The sequence below is a fragment of the Trichomycterus rosablanca genome, chromosome 10, assembly GCF_030014385.1.
Source record: "Trichomycterus rosablanca isolate fTriRos1 chromosome 10, fTriRos1.hap1, whole genome shotgun sequence".
Classification (NCBI taxonomy): Eukaryota; Metazoa; Chordata; class Actinopteri; order Siluriformes; family Trichomycteridae; genus Trichomycterus; species Trichomycterus rosablanca.
This window is the reverse complement of record NC_085997.1, coordinates 5,316,227-5,333,886: the sequence shown is the minus strand read 5'-3', so window position 1 is coordinate 5,333,886 and position 17,660 is coordinate 5,316,227. Positions and strand designations below refer to the sequence as shown.

The 17,660-nt window shown below is 41.7% G+C and overlaps 3 protein-coding genes and 2 non-coding genes across 5 annotated transcripts; all 5 read left to right on the top strand.

Moving 5' to 3' along the window:
- The first annotated feature begins 1,113 nt into the window (after nucleotides 1-1,113).
- Nucleotides 1,114-3,269, top strand: LOC134321737 (solute carrier family 2, facilitated glucose transporter member 11-like). Its single transcript, XM_063003566.1, has one exon. It carries the CDS (start codon nucleotides 1,114-1,116, stop codon nucleotides 2,608-2,610), a length of 1,497 nt encoding a protein of 498 aa, XP_062859636.1. The 3' UTR covers nucleotides 2,611-3,269.
- A 988-nt stretch (nucleotides 3,270-4,257) lies between these two features.
- On the top strand, nucleotides 4,258-4,339 carry trnal-aag (transfer RNA leucine (anticodon AAG)). The gene has a single exon. It is a non-coding gene; the product is annotated as a tRNA-Leu (tRNA).
- Nucleotides 4,340-6,960: 2,621 nt separating this feature from the next.
- LOC134321736 (solute carrier family 2, facilitated glucose transporter member 11-like) lies at nucleotides 6,961-9,116 on the top strand. The gene has a single exon (XM_063003565.1). It carries the CDS (start codon nucleotides 6,961-6,963, stop codon nucleotides 8,455-8,457), a length of 1,497 nt encoding a protein of 498 aa, XP_062859635.1. The 3' UTR covers nucleotides 8,458-9,116.
- A 988-nt stretch (nucleotides 9,117-10,104) lies between these two features.
- trnal-aag (transfer RNA leucine (anticodon AAG)) lies at nucleotides 10,105-10,186 on the top strand. Its single transcript has one exon. It is a non-coding gene; the product is annotated as a tRNA-Leu (tRNA).
- Nucleotides 10,187-12,441: 2,255 nt separating this feature from the next.
- On the top strand, nucleotides 12,442-14,713 carry LOC134321594 (solute carrier family 2, facilitated glucose transporter member 11). Its single transcript, XM_063003401.1, has one exon. The coding sequence runs from the start codon at nucleotides 12,442-12,444 to the stop codon at nucleotides 13,936-13,938; it is 1,497 nt and encodes a 498-aa protein (XP_062859471.1). The 3' UTR covers nucleotides 13,939-14,713.
- Nucleotides 14,714-17,660: the final 2,947 nt, after the last annotated feature.

Here is a 17,660-nt window from a genome sequence, read left to right as displayed (position 1 = left end):
GAATGTCAAAGTGAACTTTATTGTCATTCAGATTATACAGCTAGGAGTGCACAGCTGAACGAGATCGCGTTTCCCAAGCTCCAATGTGCAGAATATAAAACAAAAAAAGAGCATATACAAGACAAAATATACATTAAGTTTTAAAAAAAGATATACATTAAGTGAAAAAAAAAAAAAACACTATTGCACATACATTGTAAATACACAGACATAAAATACACGTTAAGTAAAGTAAAAAATATATACACACTAAGTATGAAATATAACATAATTTGCAGTGATGAGGTACCGGTGTAATAAATAAAAAAAATGGCCTGGTGTTAATGGTGGTGTTAAAATGTGTTAATGGTGTTAAAATGTATGTATTTTTGTAATCTTTACATACTTTACATTAAGGTTATAAATATTATGATTATGAATATAAGATTGGCAAGCGTGACTGTACATGAAATCCAAATCCTCGGTTTGGGCTTTTATTTTGAAATGGACGTAGGGTGAAAACGCAAGTCTACGTGACTTTTATTTTGAAAAGCAACAATGGAGCCGGTTTATGTTACAGAACGTGGTGTCTTCTTTCACAGATCACTACAGTGATAATGTATGAACCACACTAAGTGGTTAAGCTATTCTTTTTAATAGTTTTTATACTTAGATCACGACAGAAATGTGAAGTCCTAGATCCTAAAACTTGTAAAGTTTTCAGTTTCCTGATTGCATGTAAATCTGTCCTGTTTCTGTCTAATTTTAAGAAATTGTTCTATATTTGTTGTTCTCTCTCATAATTTAGCTAATTTTTAATGAACTGTCTTATGCTGCTCTCTTTGTTTTTATCTTAATTATTCTTGATGTTGATGTACTATTTTGATTTTGTACTATGATTTGTATGGTGTATGTACGTATTTGTTTTGATTATTTGTCTTATGTAAAGCGTCTTTTGAGTATCTTGAAAAGCGCTATATAAATAAAATGTATTATTATTATTATTATTAAGTGCTGCTGTTTGGCTGACCTCAGTCAGTTAATGTAGATCCTCATTTGCCACAGGGTTCTTGTATGTATTTATGTTATTTATTTATTCTTTTATAAGCAGTCTTTATTCTTTTACTATTAAAAATGACCGGAGCAGTTGATAAAAGGGATTGCTCTTTGACTCTGGTACTGACTGTGTGCTCTGCTGCTATTGGAGGGACCTTTCAGTACGGCTACAACCTGGCCATCGTCAACGCACCCACCGCTTACATCCAAAAGTTCATCAATGAGACATGTGTGGACAGGTGGGGCACAGCACTGGACTCCAACCAGGTGGTTCTCATTTGGACTTTTATCGTCTCTGCATTTTCCCTTGGCGGACTGCTGGGGTCACTGCTGGCCGGTCCGATGGCCATCCGATTCGGACGTCGACAAGCCCTGCTCCTGAATAACTGCTTCATCTTGGCGAGTGCCGTCCTAGCCCTGGGCAGCCGCTCCGCCAGATCCTTCGAGATGATCATGCTCGCTCGACTCCTCGTCGGTGTTAACGCAGGGGTGAGCTCGAACGTCCAGCCCATGTATTTCGGCGAGAGTGCTCCCAAGGCTCTGAGGGGCGCCGTCGCCTTTTCCTCCGCCGTGTTCAACGCGATGGGAATCGTCCTGGGCCAGGTGACCGGTCTGACCGAAATCTTGGGGAGCGAAGGTGTCTGGCCGTACCTCCTAGCGAGTAACGCCATACCCGGCCTGCTTCAGCTTCTCACTCTACCCTGGTTTCCGGAAAGCCCACGCTACCTGTTGATCGACAGAGGGGACAAAGAGGCGTGCAGTCGCGCCCTCGTACGTCTCAGGGGCTGTGACGTGTCCAGCTCCGAGATGGACGAGATCCTAGAAGAACAGAAAGCCGCCGGCGAGGCGAGGGCTAAATCGCCCTGGGAGCTACTGTCCGACCGGAGCCTGCGCAGACAGCTCTGCATCGTCATGGTAGCCAGCAGCTCTATGATGCTCTGCGGAAACGATGCCATCTATTTCTACGCGTCGTACATCTTCCAGGCGGCGGATATACCCACCGATAAGATCCAGTACGCTACCATTGGAACAGGCGCTTGCGAGTTAAGCTCAGCCATAATATCCAACTTGCTGATCGAAAGAGTCGGGCGGCGCCCGCTCCTTGTCGGCGGGTACGCCCTCATGGCTTGCTGGGCGGTCGTCTTCACCGTCTCTCTCTGCCTACAAAACCACGTCTCCGGCATGCCCTACTTGAGCATGGCATGCGTCTTCGCGTACATCTTGAGTTTCGGAATGGGTCCCGCCGGGGTGACCGGTATACTCCCCGCCGAGCTCTTCACCCAGATGGCACGGCCCGCGGCCTACACGATCGCCGGCTCCATGATGTGGCTCAACCTCTTCCTGATGGGAATGGTCTTCCCTTTTATCGTCAACAGCCTGGGTCAGTTCTGTTTCATCCCCTTCTGCGGAGTGTGCGCGGCGTCCTCCATATTCGTCGCCCTCGTCTTACCCGAGACCAAAGGGAAAACGGTGGCAGAAATCGCCGCCGAGTTTGAGAAACCTAACATCAAGGACTTGGATGAATCAGAGGACAGTTTACATCTCAGCAAGACTCTTGCCAAAGTCGCAGTCTGACCAAAGTCGTAATGTCGCAATTTAGCTTTATGACACTATGAACTTTCATATCATAAAAGATTAGATAATATGAAGCTGTGCTGAGTACGTTTTGTTATATATAGTACAATCAAATCATTTAATTTATGAAACCTTGGGCAGAACTATTTATTGGGGCTACAGAACTGCACTTTAATAGGACTATACACTGATCAGCCATAATGTCCATTTTATCAGCTCCACTTACCATATAGAAGCACTGACTGTGTCCACTCACTGTCCACTCTATTAGACACTCCTTGTAGATGTAAAGTCAGAGACGATCGCTCATCTATTGCTCCTGTTTGACTTGGTCATCTTCTAGACCGTCATCAGTGGTCACAGGATGCTGCCCATGGGACGCTGTTGGTTTGGTGCATTATTCTCAGTCCAGCAGGGACATCAGTATTGCTGTGTCTTATCGACTCATACCAGCACAACACACACTAACACACCACCACCATGTCAGTGTCAGTGCAGTGCTGAGAATGACCCACCACCTAAATAATACCTGCTCTGTAGTGGTCCTGTGGGGGGTCCCGACCATCGAAGAACAGCAAGGACTACAGTCAGTAATTGTAGAACTACAAAGTGCTTCTATATGGTAAGTGGAGCTGATAAATGGACACTGAGTGTTTTACTGTGATTGTTTATTTAATTATTATTAAATATGTCTAATTATTTAGACACGCTGTTTTGTTCACTATGAGTTCATCATTATGTTTTCTGGAAAGTCTGCTGGGTAACAATATCCATACAGCAGATTCGATTATTAATTTGCTAGCGCAGAAAGTTCCATAACATCACATTTGTAGCATGGCCTCCTAATTCCTCGTCAGTATTTCTAATTAATTGTAGTTCTTGACTTCTATGTGACCATACGCTGACCAGGCATAACATTGTGAGCACTGACGGGTGAAGTGAATGACACGGATTACACGGATCTCTTCATCACGGCTCCTGTTAGTGGGTGGGATATATTAGGCAGCGTAAGGGCCAAAGTGTGGTGGCTTGACCACTGGGTCAGAGCATCTCCAAAACTGCAGCTCTTGTGGGGTGTTCCCTGTCTGCAGTGGTCAGTATCTATCAAAAGTGGTCCAAGGAAGGAACAGTGGTAAACCGGCGACAGGGTCATGGGCGGCCAAGGCTCATTGATGTACGTGAGGGAGCCAAGGCTGGCCCGTGTGGTCCGATCCAACAGAAATGCTGGTTCTGATAGAAAGGTGTCAGAATACACAGTGCAGCATCACAGGTCCACAAAAGTGCTAAACATGCACATATATACATACATATATTAAAATGAGTGTACTGTACTACTGGGCAGAAATTTCATATACCTTAAGTGGTGTAGATGTTTTTTTGCCGTGATCGTATAGTGGGGACTCTAATGCTGTATTATTCTGAGTCTGAAGCACTGCTGGTGGCTATTGGAGCAGTGCTGGTGCATAACTAAGCAAAACTTTGGCATAAAACATCGAGAAAAAATTGAGAACAAAGCGAGCCTCCCAGCAAAATAAAGCCTATCACGTATGTAAACAGAGAGATGTCGCCGAGGTTTTGTACAATTAATAGCGTAGTATTACAATACTTTACACTATTAAGTGTCTTCTTGTCAAACAGCGTCGTCAAGGTAGCGTGGCCGAGCGGTCTAAGGCGCTGGATTAAGGCTCCAGTCTCTTCGGGGGCGTGGGTTCGAATCCCACCGCTGCCAAGATCATTTTTTACTTTTCTTGACAAAATAAATACAGTCGTACCATGAAACTCAACATCAATTAGTTCTGGGAGTGGCGTCGAGTTTTAAGGTATTTTTTTCCCATAGGGATGTATGGAAAACCTGTTAATGAGTTTCATGGTTCTGTGGAACTGCATATAGTTTTTGACACTTTTACACTGAAAAAACACAAATATAATATAAACAAACACTGAAATATAATTAAAAACAGTTAAAAATCAATAAAAAAATTCTTAATTGTTTCCTTATGCTTCTTAATCGTGAAGATGCTTGATCTTGGAATACCGTATTCCGTTCAGTACCGGCGCATTCACATGAGAAACTTTAGACTCTCTATTTTAGAAAAAAGCTGATTCTCATCATTTCTCAGCACCCTGAGCTGTAACACAAGTTTAAAAGTGAAACAGTGAGGAAAATCCAGATAAACACACACAAAACATGTGGAGCTTTCAGAGTGGATTTGATGGGTATTCGACACAAATGCAGGTTCGTCTCATATGTTCGCACTTTGATGACGTTTTTTAATTCAAAATTAAATAAATATTTGTTTAAAACAAACTGAATACGTTGAGTTTAAGGGAAACAGTGAAGCGTCAAAGATGTTGAGTTTAGGGGACGTTGAGTTACAAGGTACCGCTGTATTAGAATCAGCTTTATTCACCAAGTATGTTTCCACGTACAAGGAATTTGTTTTCGGCTGTTGGTAGCTCTCTACAAAACACTAAACAGACAATGTACAAATTATAAAAAGCTAGTAAAATTTGCATATATACAACAAATAGAAAAATAGCCTAGGATAAATAATAAAAATACAAATTACATTAAGGTATAATACTGTACAATGCAAGTATATGTAAAGTGCAGTGTGGCAGTGTGGTGTGGGATATAAACAACAGGTCAGTTGTAGTTAATGAGTTTGATGGCATCTCTGTTGGTTTTTGTGTCCAGGGTTCTGTAGCGCCTACCAGAGGGCAGGAGGTTAAAAAGTTTGTATCCAGGATGTGAGGGGTCCACCACCTAAATAATACCTGCTCTGTGGTGGTCCTGTGGGGGTCCTGACCATTGAAGAACAGCATGAACGGGGGCTAACAAAGCATGCAGAGAAACAGATGGACTACAGTCAGTAATTGTAGAACTACAAAGTGCTTCTATATGGTAAGTGGAGCACAATAGCTTACAGCAAGAAGATCCTGGGTCCTTTCTGTGTGGGGTTTGCATGTTCTCCCCGTGTCTGCGTCCGTTTGCCCCGGTTTCCTCCCACAGTCCAAAGACATGCAGTCAGGTTAATTGGAGATGGTAAAGTCAAAATGACGTGCGTGTGTAGAGTACCGCTTAGTGTTACCATGTTACCATGACATCGAGCATCACCTGGGTGATCGCAATCTGATGAAAGTCTCCTGCTGTTTCCTGCTTTTTTTGCCCAGTGAATCACACCCACCACGACCCTGGATAGGACAAAGCAGAGGTAAAACAGACAATTAATAAATGAATGTCAAAGTGAACTTTATTGTCATTCAGATTATACAGCTAGGAGTGCACAGCTGAACGAGATCGCGTTTCCCAAGCTCCAATGTGCAGAATATAAAACAAAAAAAGAGCATATACAAGACAAAATATACATTAAGTTTTAAAAAAAGATATACATTAAGTGAAAAAAAAAAAAAACACTATTGCACATACATTGTAAATACACAGACATAAAATACACGTTAAGTAAAGTAAAAAATATATACACACTAAGTATGAAATATAACATAATTTGCAGTGATGAGGTACCGGTGTAATAAATAAAAAAAATGGCCTGGTGTTAATGGTGGTGTTAAAATGTGTTAATGGTGTTAAAATGTATGTATTTTTGTAATCTTTACATACTTTACATTAAGGTTATAAATATTATGATTATGAATATAAGATTGGCAAGCGTGACTGTACATGAAATCCAAATCCTCGGTTTGGGCTTTTATTTTGAAATGGACGTAGGGTGAAAACGCAAGTCTACGTGACTTTTATTTTGAAAAGCAACAATGGAGCCGGTTTATGTTACAGAACGTGGTGTCTTCTTTCACAGATCACTACAGTGATAATGTATGAACCACACTAAGTGGTTAAGCTATTCTTTTTAATAGTTTTTATACTTAGATCACGACAGAAATGTGAAGTCCTAGATCCTAAAACTTGTAAAGTTTTCAGTTTCCTGATTGCATGTAAATCTGTCCTGTTTCTGTCTAATTTTAAGAAATTGTTCTATATTTGTTGTTCTCTCTCATAATTTAGCTAATTTTTAATGAACTGTCTTATGCTGCTCTCTTTGTTTTTATCTTAATTATTCTTGATGTTGATGTACTATTTTGATTTTGTACTATGATTTGTATGGTGTATGTACGTATTTGTTTTGATTATTTGTCTTATGTAAAGCGTCTTTTGAGTATCTTGAAAAGCGCTATATAAATAAAATGTATTATTATTATTATTATTAAGTGCTGCTGTTTGGCTGACCTCAGTCAGTTAATGTAGATCCTCATTTGCCACAGGGTTCTTGTATGTATTTATGTTATTTATTTATTCTTTTATAAGCAGTCTTTATTCTTTTACTATTAAAAATGACCGGAGCAGTTGATAAAAGGGATTGCTCTTTGACTCTGGTACTGACTGTGTGCTCTGCTGCTATTGGAGGGACCTTTCAGTACGGCTACAACCTGGCCATCGTCAACGCACCCACCGCTTACATCCAAAAGTTCATCAATGAGACATGTGTGGACAGGTGGGGCACAGCACTGGACTCCAACCAGGTGGTTCTCATTTGGACTTTTATCGTCTCTGCATTTTCCCTTGGCGGACTGCTGGGGTCACTGCTGGCCGGTCCGATGGCCATCCGATTCGGACGTCGACAAGCCCTGCTCCTGAATAACTGCTTCATCTTGGCGAGTGCCGTCCTAGCCCTGGGCAGCCGCTCCGCCAGATCCTTCGAGATGATCATGCTCGCTCGACTCCTCGTCGGTGTTAACGCAGGGGTGAGCTCGAACGTCCAGCCCATGTATTTCGGCGAGAGTGCTCCCAAGGCTCTGAGGGGCGCCGTCGCCTTTTCCTCCGCCGTGTTCAACGCGATGGGAATCGTCCTGGGCCAGGTGACCGGTCTGACCGAAATCTTGGGGAGCGAAGGTGTCTGGCCGTACCTCCTAGCGAGTAACGCCATACCCGGCCTGCTTCAGCTTCTCACTCTACCCTGGTTTCCGGAAAGCCCACGCTACCTGTTGATCGACAGAGGGGACAAAGAGGCGTGCAGTCGCGCCCTCGTACGTCTCAGGGGCTGTGACGTGTCCAGCTCCGAGATGGACGAGATCCTAGAAGAACAGAAAGCCGCCGGCGAGGCGAGGGCTAAATCGCCCTGGGAGCTACTGTCCGACCGGAGCCTGCGCAGACAGCTCTGCATCGTCATGGTAGCCAGCAGCTCTATGATGCTCTGCGGAAACGATGCCATCTATTTCTACGCGTCGTACATCTTCCAGGCGGCGGATATACCCACCGATAAGATCCAGTACGCTACCATTGGAACAGGCGCTTGCGAGTTAAGCTCAGCCATAATATCCAACTTGCTGATCGAAAGAGTCGGGCGGCGCCCGCTCCTTGTCGGCGGGTACGCCCTCATGGCTTGCTGGGCGGTCGTCTTCACCGTCTCTCTCTGCCTACAAAACCACGTCTCCGGCATGCCCTACTTGAGCATGGCATGCGTCTTCGCGTACATCTTGAGTTTCGGAATGGGTCCCGCCGGGGTGACCGGTATACTCCCCGCCGAGCTCTTCACCCAGATGGCACGGCCCGCGGCCTACACGATCGCCGGCTCCATGATGTGGCTCAACCTCTTCCTGATGGGAATGGTCTTCCCTTTTATCGTCAACAGCCTGGGTCAGTTCTGTTTCATCCCCTTCTGCGGAGTGTGCGCGGCGTCCTCCATATTCGTCGCCCTCGTCTTACCCGAGACCAAAGGGAAAACGGTGGCAGAAATCGCCGCCGAGTTTGAGAAACCTAACATCAAGGACTTGGATGAATCAGAGGACAGTTTACATCTCAGCAAGACTCTTGCCAAAGTCGCAGTCTGACCAAAGTCGTAATGTCGCAATTTAGCTTTATGACACTATGAACTTTCATATCATAAAAGATTAGATAATATGAAGCTGTGCTGAGTACGTTTTGTTATATATAGTACAATCAAATCATTTAATTTATGAAACCTTGGGCAGAACTATTTATTGGGGCTACAGAACTGCACTTTAATAGGACTATACACTGATCAGCCATAATGTCCATTTTATCAGCTCCACTTACCATATAGAAGCACTGACTGTGTCCACTCACTGTCCACTCTATTAGACACTCCTTGTAGATGTAAAGTCAGAGACGATCGCTCATCTATTGCTCCTGTTTGACTTGGTCATCTTCTAGACCGTCATCAGTGGTCACAGGATGCTGCCCATGGGACGCTGTTGGTTTGGTGCATTATTCTCAGTCCAGCAGGGACATCAGTATTGCTGTGTCTTATCGACTCATACCAGCACAACACACACTAACACACCACCACCATGTCAGTGTCAGTGCAGTGCTGAGAATGACCCACCACCTAAATAATACCTGCTCTGTAGTGGTCCTGTGGGGGGTCCCGACCATCGAAGAACAGCAAGGACTACAGTCAGTAATTGTAGAACTACAAAGTGCTTCTATATGGTAAGTGGAGCTGATAAATGGACACTGAGTGTTTTACTGTGATTGTTTATTTAATTATTATTAAATATGTCTAATTATTTAGACACGCTGTTTTGTTCACTATGAGTTCATCATTATGTTTTCTGGAAAGTCTGCTGGGTAACAATATCCATACAGCAGATTCGATTATTAATTTGCTAGCGCAGAAAGTTCCATAACATCACATTTGTAGCATGGCCTCCTAATTCCTCGTCAGTATTTCTAATTAATTGTAGTTCTTGACTTCTATGTGACCATACGCTGACCAGGCATAACATTGTGAGCACTGACGGGTGAAGTGAATGACACGGATTACACGGATCTCTTCATCACGGCTCCTGTTAGTGGGTGGGATATATTAGGCAGCGTAAGGGCCAAAGTGTGGTGGCTTGACCACTGGGTCAGAGCATCTCCAAAACTGCAGCTCTTGTGGGGTGTTCCCTGTCTGCAGTGGTCAGTATCTATCAAAAGTGGTCCAAGGAAGGAACAGTGGTAAACCGGCGACAGGGTCATGGGCGGCCAAGGCTCATTGATGTACGTGAGGGAGCCAAGGCTGGCCCGTGTGGTCCGATCCAACAGAAATGCTGGTTCTGATAGAAAGGTGTCAGAATACACAGTGCAGCATCACAGGTCCACAAAAGTGCTAAACATGCACATATATACATACATATATTAAAATGAGTGTACTGTACTACTGGGCAGAAATTTCATATACCTTAAGTGGTGTAGATGTTTTTTTGCCGTGATCGTATAGTGGGGACTCTAATGCTGTATTATTCTGAGTCTGAAGCACTGCTGGTGGCTATTGGAGCAGTGCTGGTGCATAACTAAGCAAAACTTTGGCATAAAACATCGAGAAAAAATTGAGAACAAAGCGAGCCTCCCAGCAAAATAAAGCCTATCACGTATGTAAACAGAGAGATGTCGCCGAGGTTTTGTACAATTAATAGCGTAGTATTACAATACTTTACACTATTAAGTGTCTTCTTGTCAAACAGCGTCGTCAAGGTAGCGTGGCCGAGCGGTCTAAGGCGCTGGATTAAGGCTCCAGTCTCTTCGGGGGCGTGGGTTCGAATCCCACCGCTGCCAAGATCATTTTTTACTTTTCTTGACAAAATAAATACAGTCGTACCATGAAACTCAACATCAATTAGTTCTGGGAGTGGCGTCGAGTTTTAAGGTATTTTTTTCCCATAGGGATGTATGGAAAACCTGTTAATGAGTTTCATGGTTCTGTGGAACTGCATATAGTTTTTGACACTTTTACACTGAAAAAACACAAATATAATATAAACAAACACTGAAATATAATTAAAAACAGTTAAAAATCAATAAAAAAATTCTTAATTGTTTCCTTATGCTTCTTAATCGTGAAGATGCTTGATCTTGGAATACCGTATTCCGTTCAGTACCGGCGCATTCACATGAGAAACTTTAGACTCTCTATTTTAGAAAAAAGCTGATTCTCATCATTTCTCAGCACCCTGAGCTGTAACACAAGTTTAAAAGTGAAACAGTGAGGAAAATCCAGATAAACACACACAAAACATGTGGAGCTTTCAGAGTGGATTTGATGGGTATTCGACACAAATGCAGGTTCGTCTCATATGTTCGCACTTTGATGACGTTTTTTAATTCAAAATTAAATAAATATTTGTTTAAAACAAACTGAATACGTTGAGTTTAAGGGAAACAGTGAAGCGTCAAAGATGTTGAGTTTAGGGGACGTTGAGTTACAAGGTACCGCTGTATTAGAATCAGCTTTATTCACCAAGTATGTTTCCACGTACAAGGAATTTGTTTTCGGCTGTTGGTAGCTCTCTACAAAACACTAAACAGACAATGTACAAATTATAAAAAGCTAGTAAAATTTGCATATATACAACAAATAGAAAAATAGCCTAGGATAAATAATAAAAATACAAATTACATTAAGGTATAATACTGTACAATGCAAGTATATGTAAAGTGCAGTGTGGCAGTGTGGTGTGGGATATAAACAACAGGTCAGTTGTAGTTAATGAGTTTGATGGCATCTCTGTTGGTTTTTGTGTCCAGGGTTCTGTAGCGCCTACCAGAGGGCAGGAGGTTAAAAAGTTTGTATCCAGGATGTGAGGGGTCCACCACCTAAATAATACCTGCTCTGTGGTGGTCCTGTGGGGGTCCTGACCATTGAAGAACAGCATGAACGGGGGCTAACAAAGCATGCAGAGAAACAGATGGACTACAGTCAGTAATTGTAGAACTACAAAGTGCTTCTATATGGTAAGTGGAGCACAATAGCTTACAGAAAGAAGATCCTGGGTCCTTTCTGTGTGGGGTTTGCATGTTCTCCCCGTGTCTGCGTCCGTTTGCCCCGGTTTCCTCCCACAGTCCAAAGACATGCAGTCAGGTTAATTGGAGATGGTAAAGTCAAAATGACGTGCGTGTGTAGAGTACCGCTTAGTGTTACCATGTTACCATGACATCGAGCATCTCCTTAGTGATCACAATCTGATGAAAGTCTCCTGCTGTTTCCTGCTTTTTTTGCCCAGTGAATCACACCCACCACGACCCTGGATAGGACAAAGCAGAGGTAAAACAGACAATTAATAAATGAATGTCAAAGTGAACTTTATTGTCATTCAGACTATACAGCTAGGAGTGCACAGCTGAACTAGATTGCGTTTCCCAAGCTCCAATGTGCAGAATATAAAACAAAAAAAGAGCATGTACAAGACAAAATATACATTAAGTTTTAAAAAAAGATATACATTAAGTGAAAAAAATAAAAAACACTATTGCACATACATTGTAAATACACAGACATAAAATAAACGTTAAGTAAAGTAAAAAATATATACACACTAAGTATGAAATATAACATAATTTGCAGTGATGAGGTACCGGTGTAATAAATAAATAAAATGCCTGGTGTTAATGGTGGTGTTAAAATGTGTTAATGGTGTTAAAATGTACGTATTTTTGTAATCTTTACATACTTTACATTAAGGTTATAAATATTATAATTTTGAATATAACATTGGCAAGCGTGACTACATGAAATCCAAATCCTCGGTTTGGGCTTTTATTTTGAAATGGACGTAGGGTGAAAACGCAAGTCTACGTGACTTTTATTTTGAAAAGCAACAATGGAGCCGGTTTATGTTACAGAACGTGGTGTCTTCTTTCACAGATCACTACAGTGATAATGTATGAACCACACTAAGTGCTGCTGTTTGGCTGACCTCAGTCAGTTAATGTAGATCCTCATTCCTCAGGGTATCTTTGCCACAGGGTTCTTGTATGTATTTATGTTATTTATGTATATTTTATAAGCGGTCTTTATTCTTTTACTATTAAAAATGACCGGAGCAGTTGATAAAAGGGATTGCTCTTTTACTCTGGTACTGACTGTGTGCTCTGCTGCTATTGGAGGGACCTTTCAGTACGGCTACAACCTGGCCATCGTCAACGCACCCACCGCTTACATCCAAAAGTTCATCAATGAGACATGTGTGGACAGGTGGGGCACAGCACTGGACTCCAACCAGGTGGTTCTCATTTGGACTTTTATCGTCTCTGCATTTTCCCTTGGCGGACTGCTGGGGTCACTGCTGGCCGGTCCGATGGCCATCCGATTCGGACGTCGACAAGCCCTGCTCCTGAATAACTGCTTCCTCTTGGCGAGTGTCGTCCTAGCCCTGGGCAGCCGCTCCGCCAGATCCTTCGAGATGATCATGCTCGCTCGACTCCTCGTCGGTGTTAACGCAGGGGTGAGCATGAACGTCCAGCCCATGTATTTCGGCGAGAGTGCTCCCAAGGCTCTGAGGGGCGCCGTCGCCTTTTCCTCCGCCGTGTTCACCGCGATGGGAATCGTCCTGGGCCAGGTGACCGGTCTGACCGAAATCTTGGGGAGCGAAGGTGTCTGGCCGTACCTCCTAGCGAGTAACGCCATACCCGGCCTGCTTCAGCTTCTCACTCTACCCTGGTTTCCGGAAAGCCCACGCTACCTGTTGATCGACAGAGGGGACAAAGAGGCGTGCAGTCGCGCCCTCGTACGTCTCAGGGGCTGTGACGTGTCCAGCTCCGAGATGGACGAGATCCTAGAAGAACAGAAAGCCGCCGGCGAGGCGAGGGCTAAATCGCCCTGGGAGCTACTGTCCGACCGGAGCCTGCGCAGACAGCTCTGCATCGTCATGGTAGCCAGCAGCTCTATGATGCTTTGCGGAAACGATGCCATCTATTTCTACGCGTCGTACATCTTCCAGGCGGCGGATATACCCACCGATAAGATGCAGTACGCTACCATTGGAACAGGCGCTTGCGAGTTAAGCTCAGCCATAATATCCAACTTGCTGATCGAAAGAGTCGGGCGGCGCCCGCTCCTTGTCGGCGGGTACGCCCTCATGGCTTGCTGGGCGGTCGTCTTCACCGTCTCTCTCTGCCTACAAAACCACGTCTCCGGCATGCCCTACTTGAGCGTGGCATGCGTCTTCGCGTACATCTTGAGTTTCGGAATGGGTCCCGCCGGGGTGACCGGTATACTCCCCGCCGAGCTCTTCACCCAGATGGCACGGCCCGCGGCCTACACGATCGCCGGCTCCATGATGTGGCTCAACCTCTTCCTGATGGGAATGGTCTTCCCTTTTATCGTCAACAGCCTGGGCCAGTTCTGTTTCGTCCCCTTCTGCGGAGTGTGCGCGGCGTCCTCCATATTCGTCGCCCTCGTCTTACCCGAGACCAAAGGGAAAACGGTGGCAGAAATCGCCGCCGAGTTTGAGAAACGTAACATCAAGGACTTGGATGAATCAGAGGACAGTTTACATCTCAGCGAGACTCTTGCCAAAGTCGCAGTCTGACCAAAGTCGTAATGTCGCAATTTATCTTTATGACACTATGAACTTTCATATCATAAAAGATTAGTTAATATGAAGCTGTGCTGAGTACATTTTGTTATATATAGTACAATCAAATCATTTAATTTATGAAACCTTGGGCAGAACTATTTATTGGGGCTACAGAACTGCACTTTAATAGGACTATACACTGATCAGCCATAATGTCCATTTTATCAGCTCCACTTACCATATAGAAGCACTGACTGTGTCCACTCACTGTCCACTCTATTAGACACTCCTTGTAGATGTAAAGTCAGAGAAGATCGCTCATCTATTGCTCCTGTTTGACTTGGTCATCTTCTAGACCGTCATCAGTGGTCACAGGATGCTGCCCATGGGACGCTGTTGGTTTGGTGGATTATTCTCAGTCCAGCAGGGACATCAGTATTGCTGTGTCTTATCGACTCATACCAGCACAACACACACTAACACACCACCACCATGTCAGTGTCAGTGCAGTGCTGAGAATGACCCACCACCTAAATAAAACCTGCTCTGTAGTGGTCCTGTGGGGGGTCCCGACCATCGAAGAACAGCAAGGACTACAGTCAGTAATTGTAGAACTACAAAGAGAACAAAGCGAGCCTCCCAGCAAAATAAAGCCTATCACGTATGTAAACAGAGAGATGTCGCCGGCTAGTGGACATTTACTGAACTACTTAATTTACTGGTCTTGGTACGTGTCTCGCTGAAATTTTTAACAATATTTTTGGTTTTCCATATTTTGGCTGTTAAATCCGAAGTCCATTAAATCGAGGTTCCAGTGTATTACCTCAAGTCTTGTTCACTTTCTATGTAACTGGTGTTTGAATATACTTGACTCGGCACTTTTAAAGACAAACAAATGTATTATGCATAAACTTGACTGCACTCGTCGTTCAGATAGCATGTTTTATTTATTTATCATAAGCTAGTAAACAGTTTAAGCCAGAGCATGACTCCTACATTTAGTACTTGAGGTTTTGGTTTTGTATTTCTCATGAAGACCAAGACGATCCTGTTTGAATCACATGTACTGTCGGAGCTTCCTCAACAGGTGGCAGTGTGTCCCAATAGTACTGTTTGCTGTGCCTGCGTCCTCAAGCCACCATCATTATGTACCGACTGTTATCTGTAAACACGAATATAAACTCTGTGTACGAAGTAAGAATGGGAACCAAATATATCAAAAATAAATGAATAAAAATGTACATGTGCACTACCTCATCATGAAGTGCAGCGAGTTTGTGAATATTGTTCAAAAGTCCAAAAAATTAATTACTTTTAATTTTCTACTGTTTTCTAACTTACTGTTTTCTTACTTTTTATTGTTTCTGAAATATTTTGATCTTTAATATAATGATATTGTTATTATTATTAGTAGTAGTAGTATTTGTAGTAGTAGTAATAATAATAGTAGTATTTGTAGTAGTAGTAATAGTAGTAGTATTTGTAGTAGTAGTAATAATAATAGTAGTATTTGTAGTAGTGTAGTAGTAATAATAGTAGTATTTGTAGTAGTAGTAGTAATAATAGTAGTAGTATTTGTAGTAGTAGTAATAATAGTAGTATTTGTAGTAGTAGTAGTAATAATAGTAGTAGTTTTTGTAGTAGTAGTAATAATAGTAGTAGTATTTGTAGTAGTAGTAATAATAGTAGTATTTGTAGTAGTAGTAGTAGTAATAATAGTAGTAGTATTTGTAGTATTAGTAATAATAGTAGTAGTATTTGTAGTAGTAGTAGTAATAATAACAGTAGTAGTTTTGTAGTAGTAGTTGTAGTAATAATAGTAGTAGTATTTGTAGTAGTAGTAGTAATAATAACTAGTAGTTTTGTAGTAGTAGTTGTAGTAATAATAGTAGTAGTATTTGTAGTAGTAATAATAGTAGTAGCTTTTGTAGTAGTAATAATAATAGTAGTAGTAGTAATAGTAGTAGTCTTTGTAGTAGTGATAGTAATAGTAGTAGTATTTGTAGTAGTAGTAGTAGTAATAATAATAGTAGTAGTAGTAATACTAGTAGTTTGTGTAGTAGTAGTAATACTGGTAGTAGTAGTAATAATAGTAGTAGTAGTATTTGTAGTAGTAATAATAGTAGTAGTATTTGTAGTAGTAGTAGTAATAATAACAGTAGTAGTATGTGTAGTAGTAATAATAGTAGTAGCTTTTGTAGTAGTAATAATAATAGTAGTAGTCTTTGTAGTAGTGATAATAGTAATAGTAGTATTTGTAGTAGTAGTAGTAATAATAATAGTAGTAGTAGTAATAGTAGTAGTCTTTGTAGTAGTGATAATAGTAATAGTAGTAGTATTTGTAGTAGTAGTAGTAGTAATAATAATAGTAGTAGTAGTAATACTAGTAGTTTGTGTAGTAGTAGTAATACTGGTAGTAGTAGTAATAATAGTAGTAGTAGTATTTGTAGTAGTAATAATAGTAGTAGTATTTGTAGTAGTAGTAGTAATAATAACAGTAGTAGTATGTGTAGTAGTAATAATAGTAGTAGCTTTTGTAGTAGTAATAATAATAGTAGTAGTCTTTGTAGTAGTGATAATAGTAATAGTAGTATTTGTAGTAGTAGTAGTAGTAGTACTAGTAGTTTGTGTAGTAGTAGTACTAGTAGTAGTAGTAGTATTTGTAGTAGTAGTTTTTGTAGTTGTAGTAATAATAGTAGTAGTATTTGTAGTAGTAGTAGTAATAATAGTAGTAGTATTTTTAGTAGTAATAATAATAGTAGCAATAGTAGTAGTATTTGTAGTAGTAGTAATAATACCAGTAGTATTTGTAGTAGTAGCAGTAATAGTAGTAGTATTCGTAGTAGTAGTAATAGCAGTATTTGTAGTAGTAATAATAATAGTAGTAGTATTTGTTGTAGTAGTAGTAATAATAGTAGTAGTATTTTTAGTAGTAATAATAATAGTTGTAATAGTAGTACACATACACATTTACACACACACACACACATTTAGGGCAATTTTGTGTCTCCAGTTAACCTGACTGCATGTCTTTGGACTATGGGAGGAAACCGGAGCTCCCGGAGGAAACCTAAGCAGACACAGGAATTTTTACATAATTAAGGGGATAAAACTAGGCAGTAGTGAAGCAACACATTTAAACTCAGTTAAACTCAGTTCAGTTTCTTGAGAGGTAATTAAAGCTTTTATTTGATGGCTGCAACACGTCTGCTTTCACTGAATTAGCAAACGATGAGCCGATACGCAGAACAAAACATCTTTTTACGTTCGAAATGTTCTGCCTCGAAGGATCCTATCTTCTTCTAAAATGAATCAAACTCATTCGCCTTCCACTTTACAGTCTTGGCGCTACAGTTAGCACGGTTTTAGTTTGCATAAATTGTGAACGTGCAGACAGCTTCTCTGGCTAATTAGATTCTCAAGTAGCAGTGTCATTAGCACTGATGAGCCGGAGATACCACATTTTCTCCAGAAAACCAGGCTCATATGGTTTGTTTTCGCCTCTTGTGTTGCTGTTATTGTGAACTAAGGTGATTCCTGTCTCGCACCCAATGAATCAGACCCACCGTGACCCTGACCGGGATGAAGCGGTGTTAAAACAGACAACTAATGCATGAAAACAAAATGAGACCGACGTACAGATGAAGATTATTTATTAAGATTGATGATTAAGAAATCAAGGATGCAGGGAGAAAACACCAAACCCCACAGAGACAGTTAGCAAAGGCAAGGTT

Coding starts and splice junctions, on each gene's coding strand:
- LOC134321736 (XM_063003565.1), top strand. CDS start 6,961: ATGACCGGAGCAGTTGATAAAAGGGATTGCTCTTTGACTCTGGTACTG.
- LOC134321737 (XM_063003566.1), top strand. CDS start 1,114: ATGACCGGAGCAGTTGATAAAAGGGATTGCTCTTTGACTCTGGTACTG.
- LOC134321594 (XM_063003401.1), top strand. CDS start 12,442: ATGACCGGAGCAGTTGATAAAAGGGATTGCTCTTTTACTCTGGTACTG.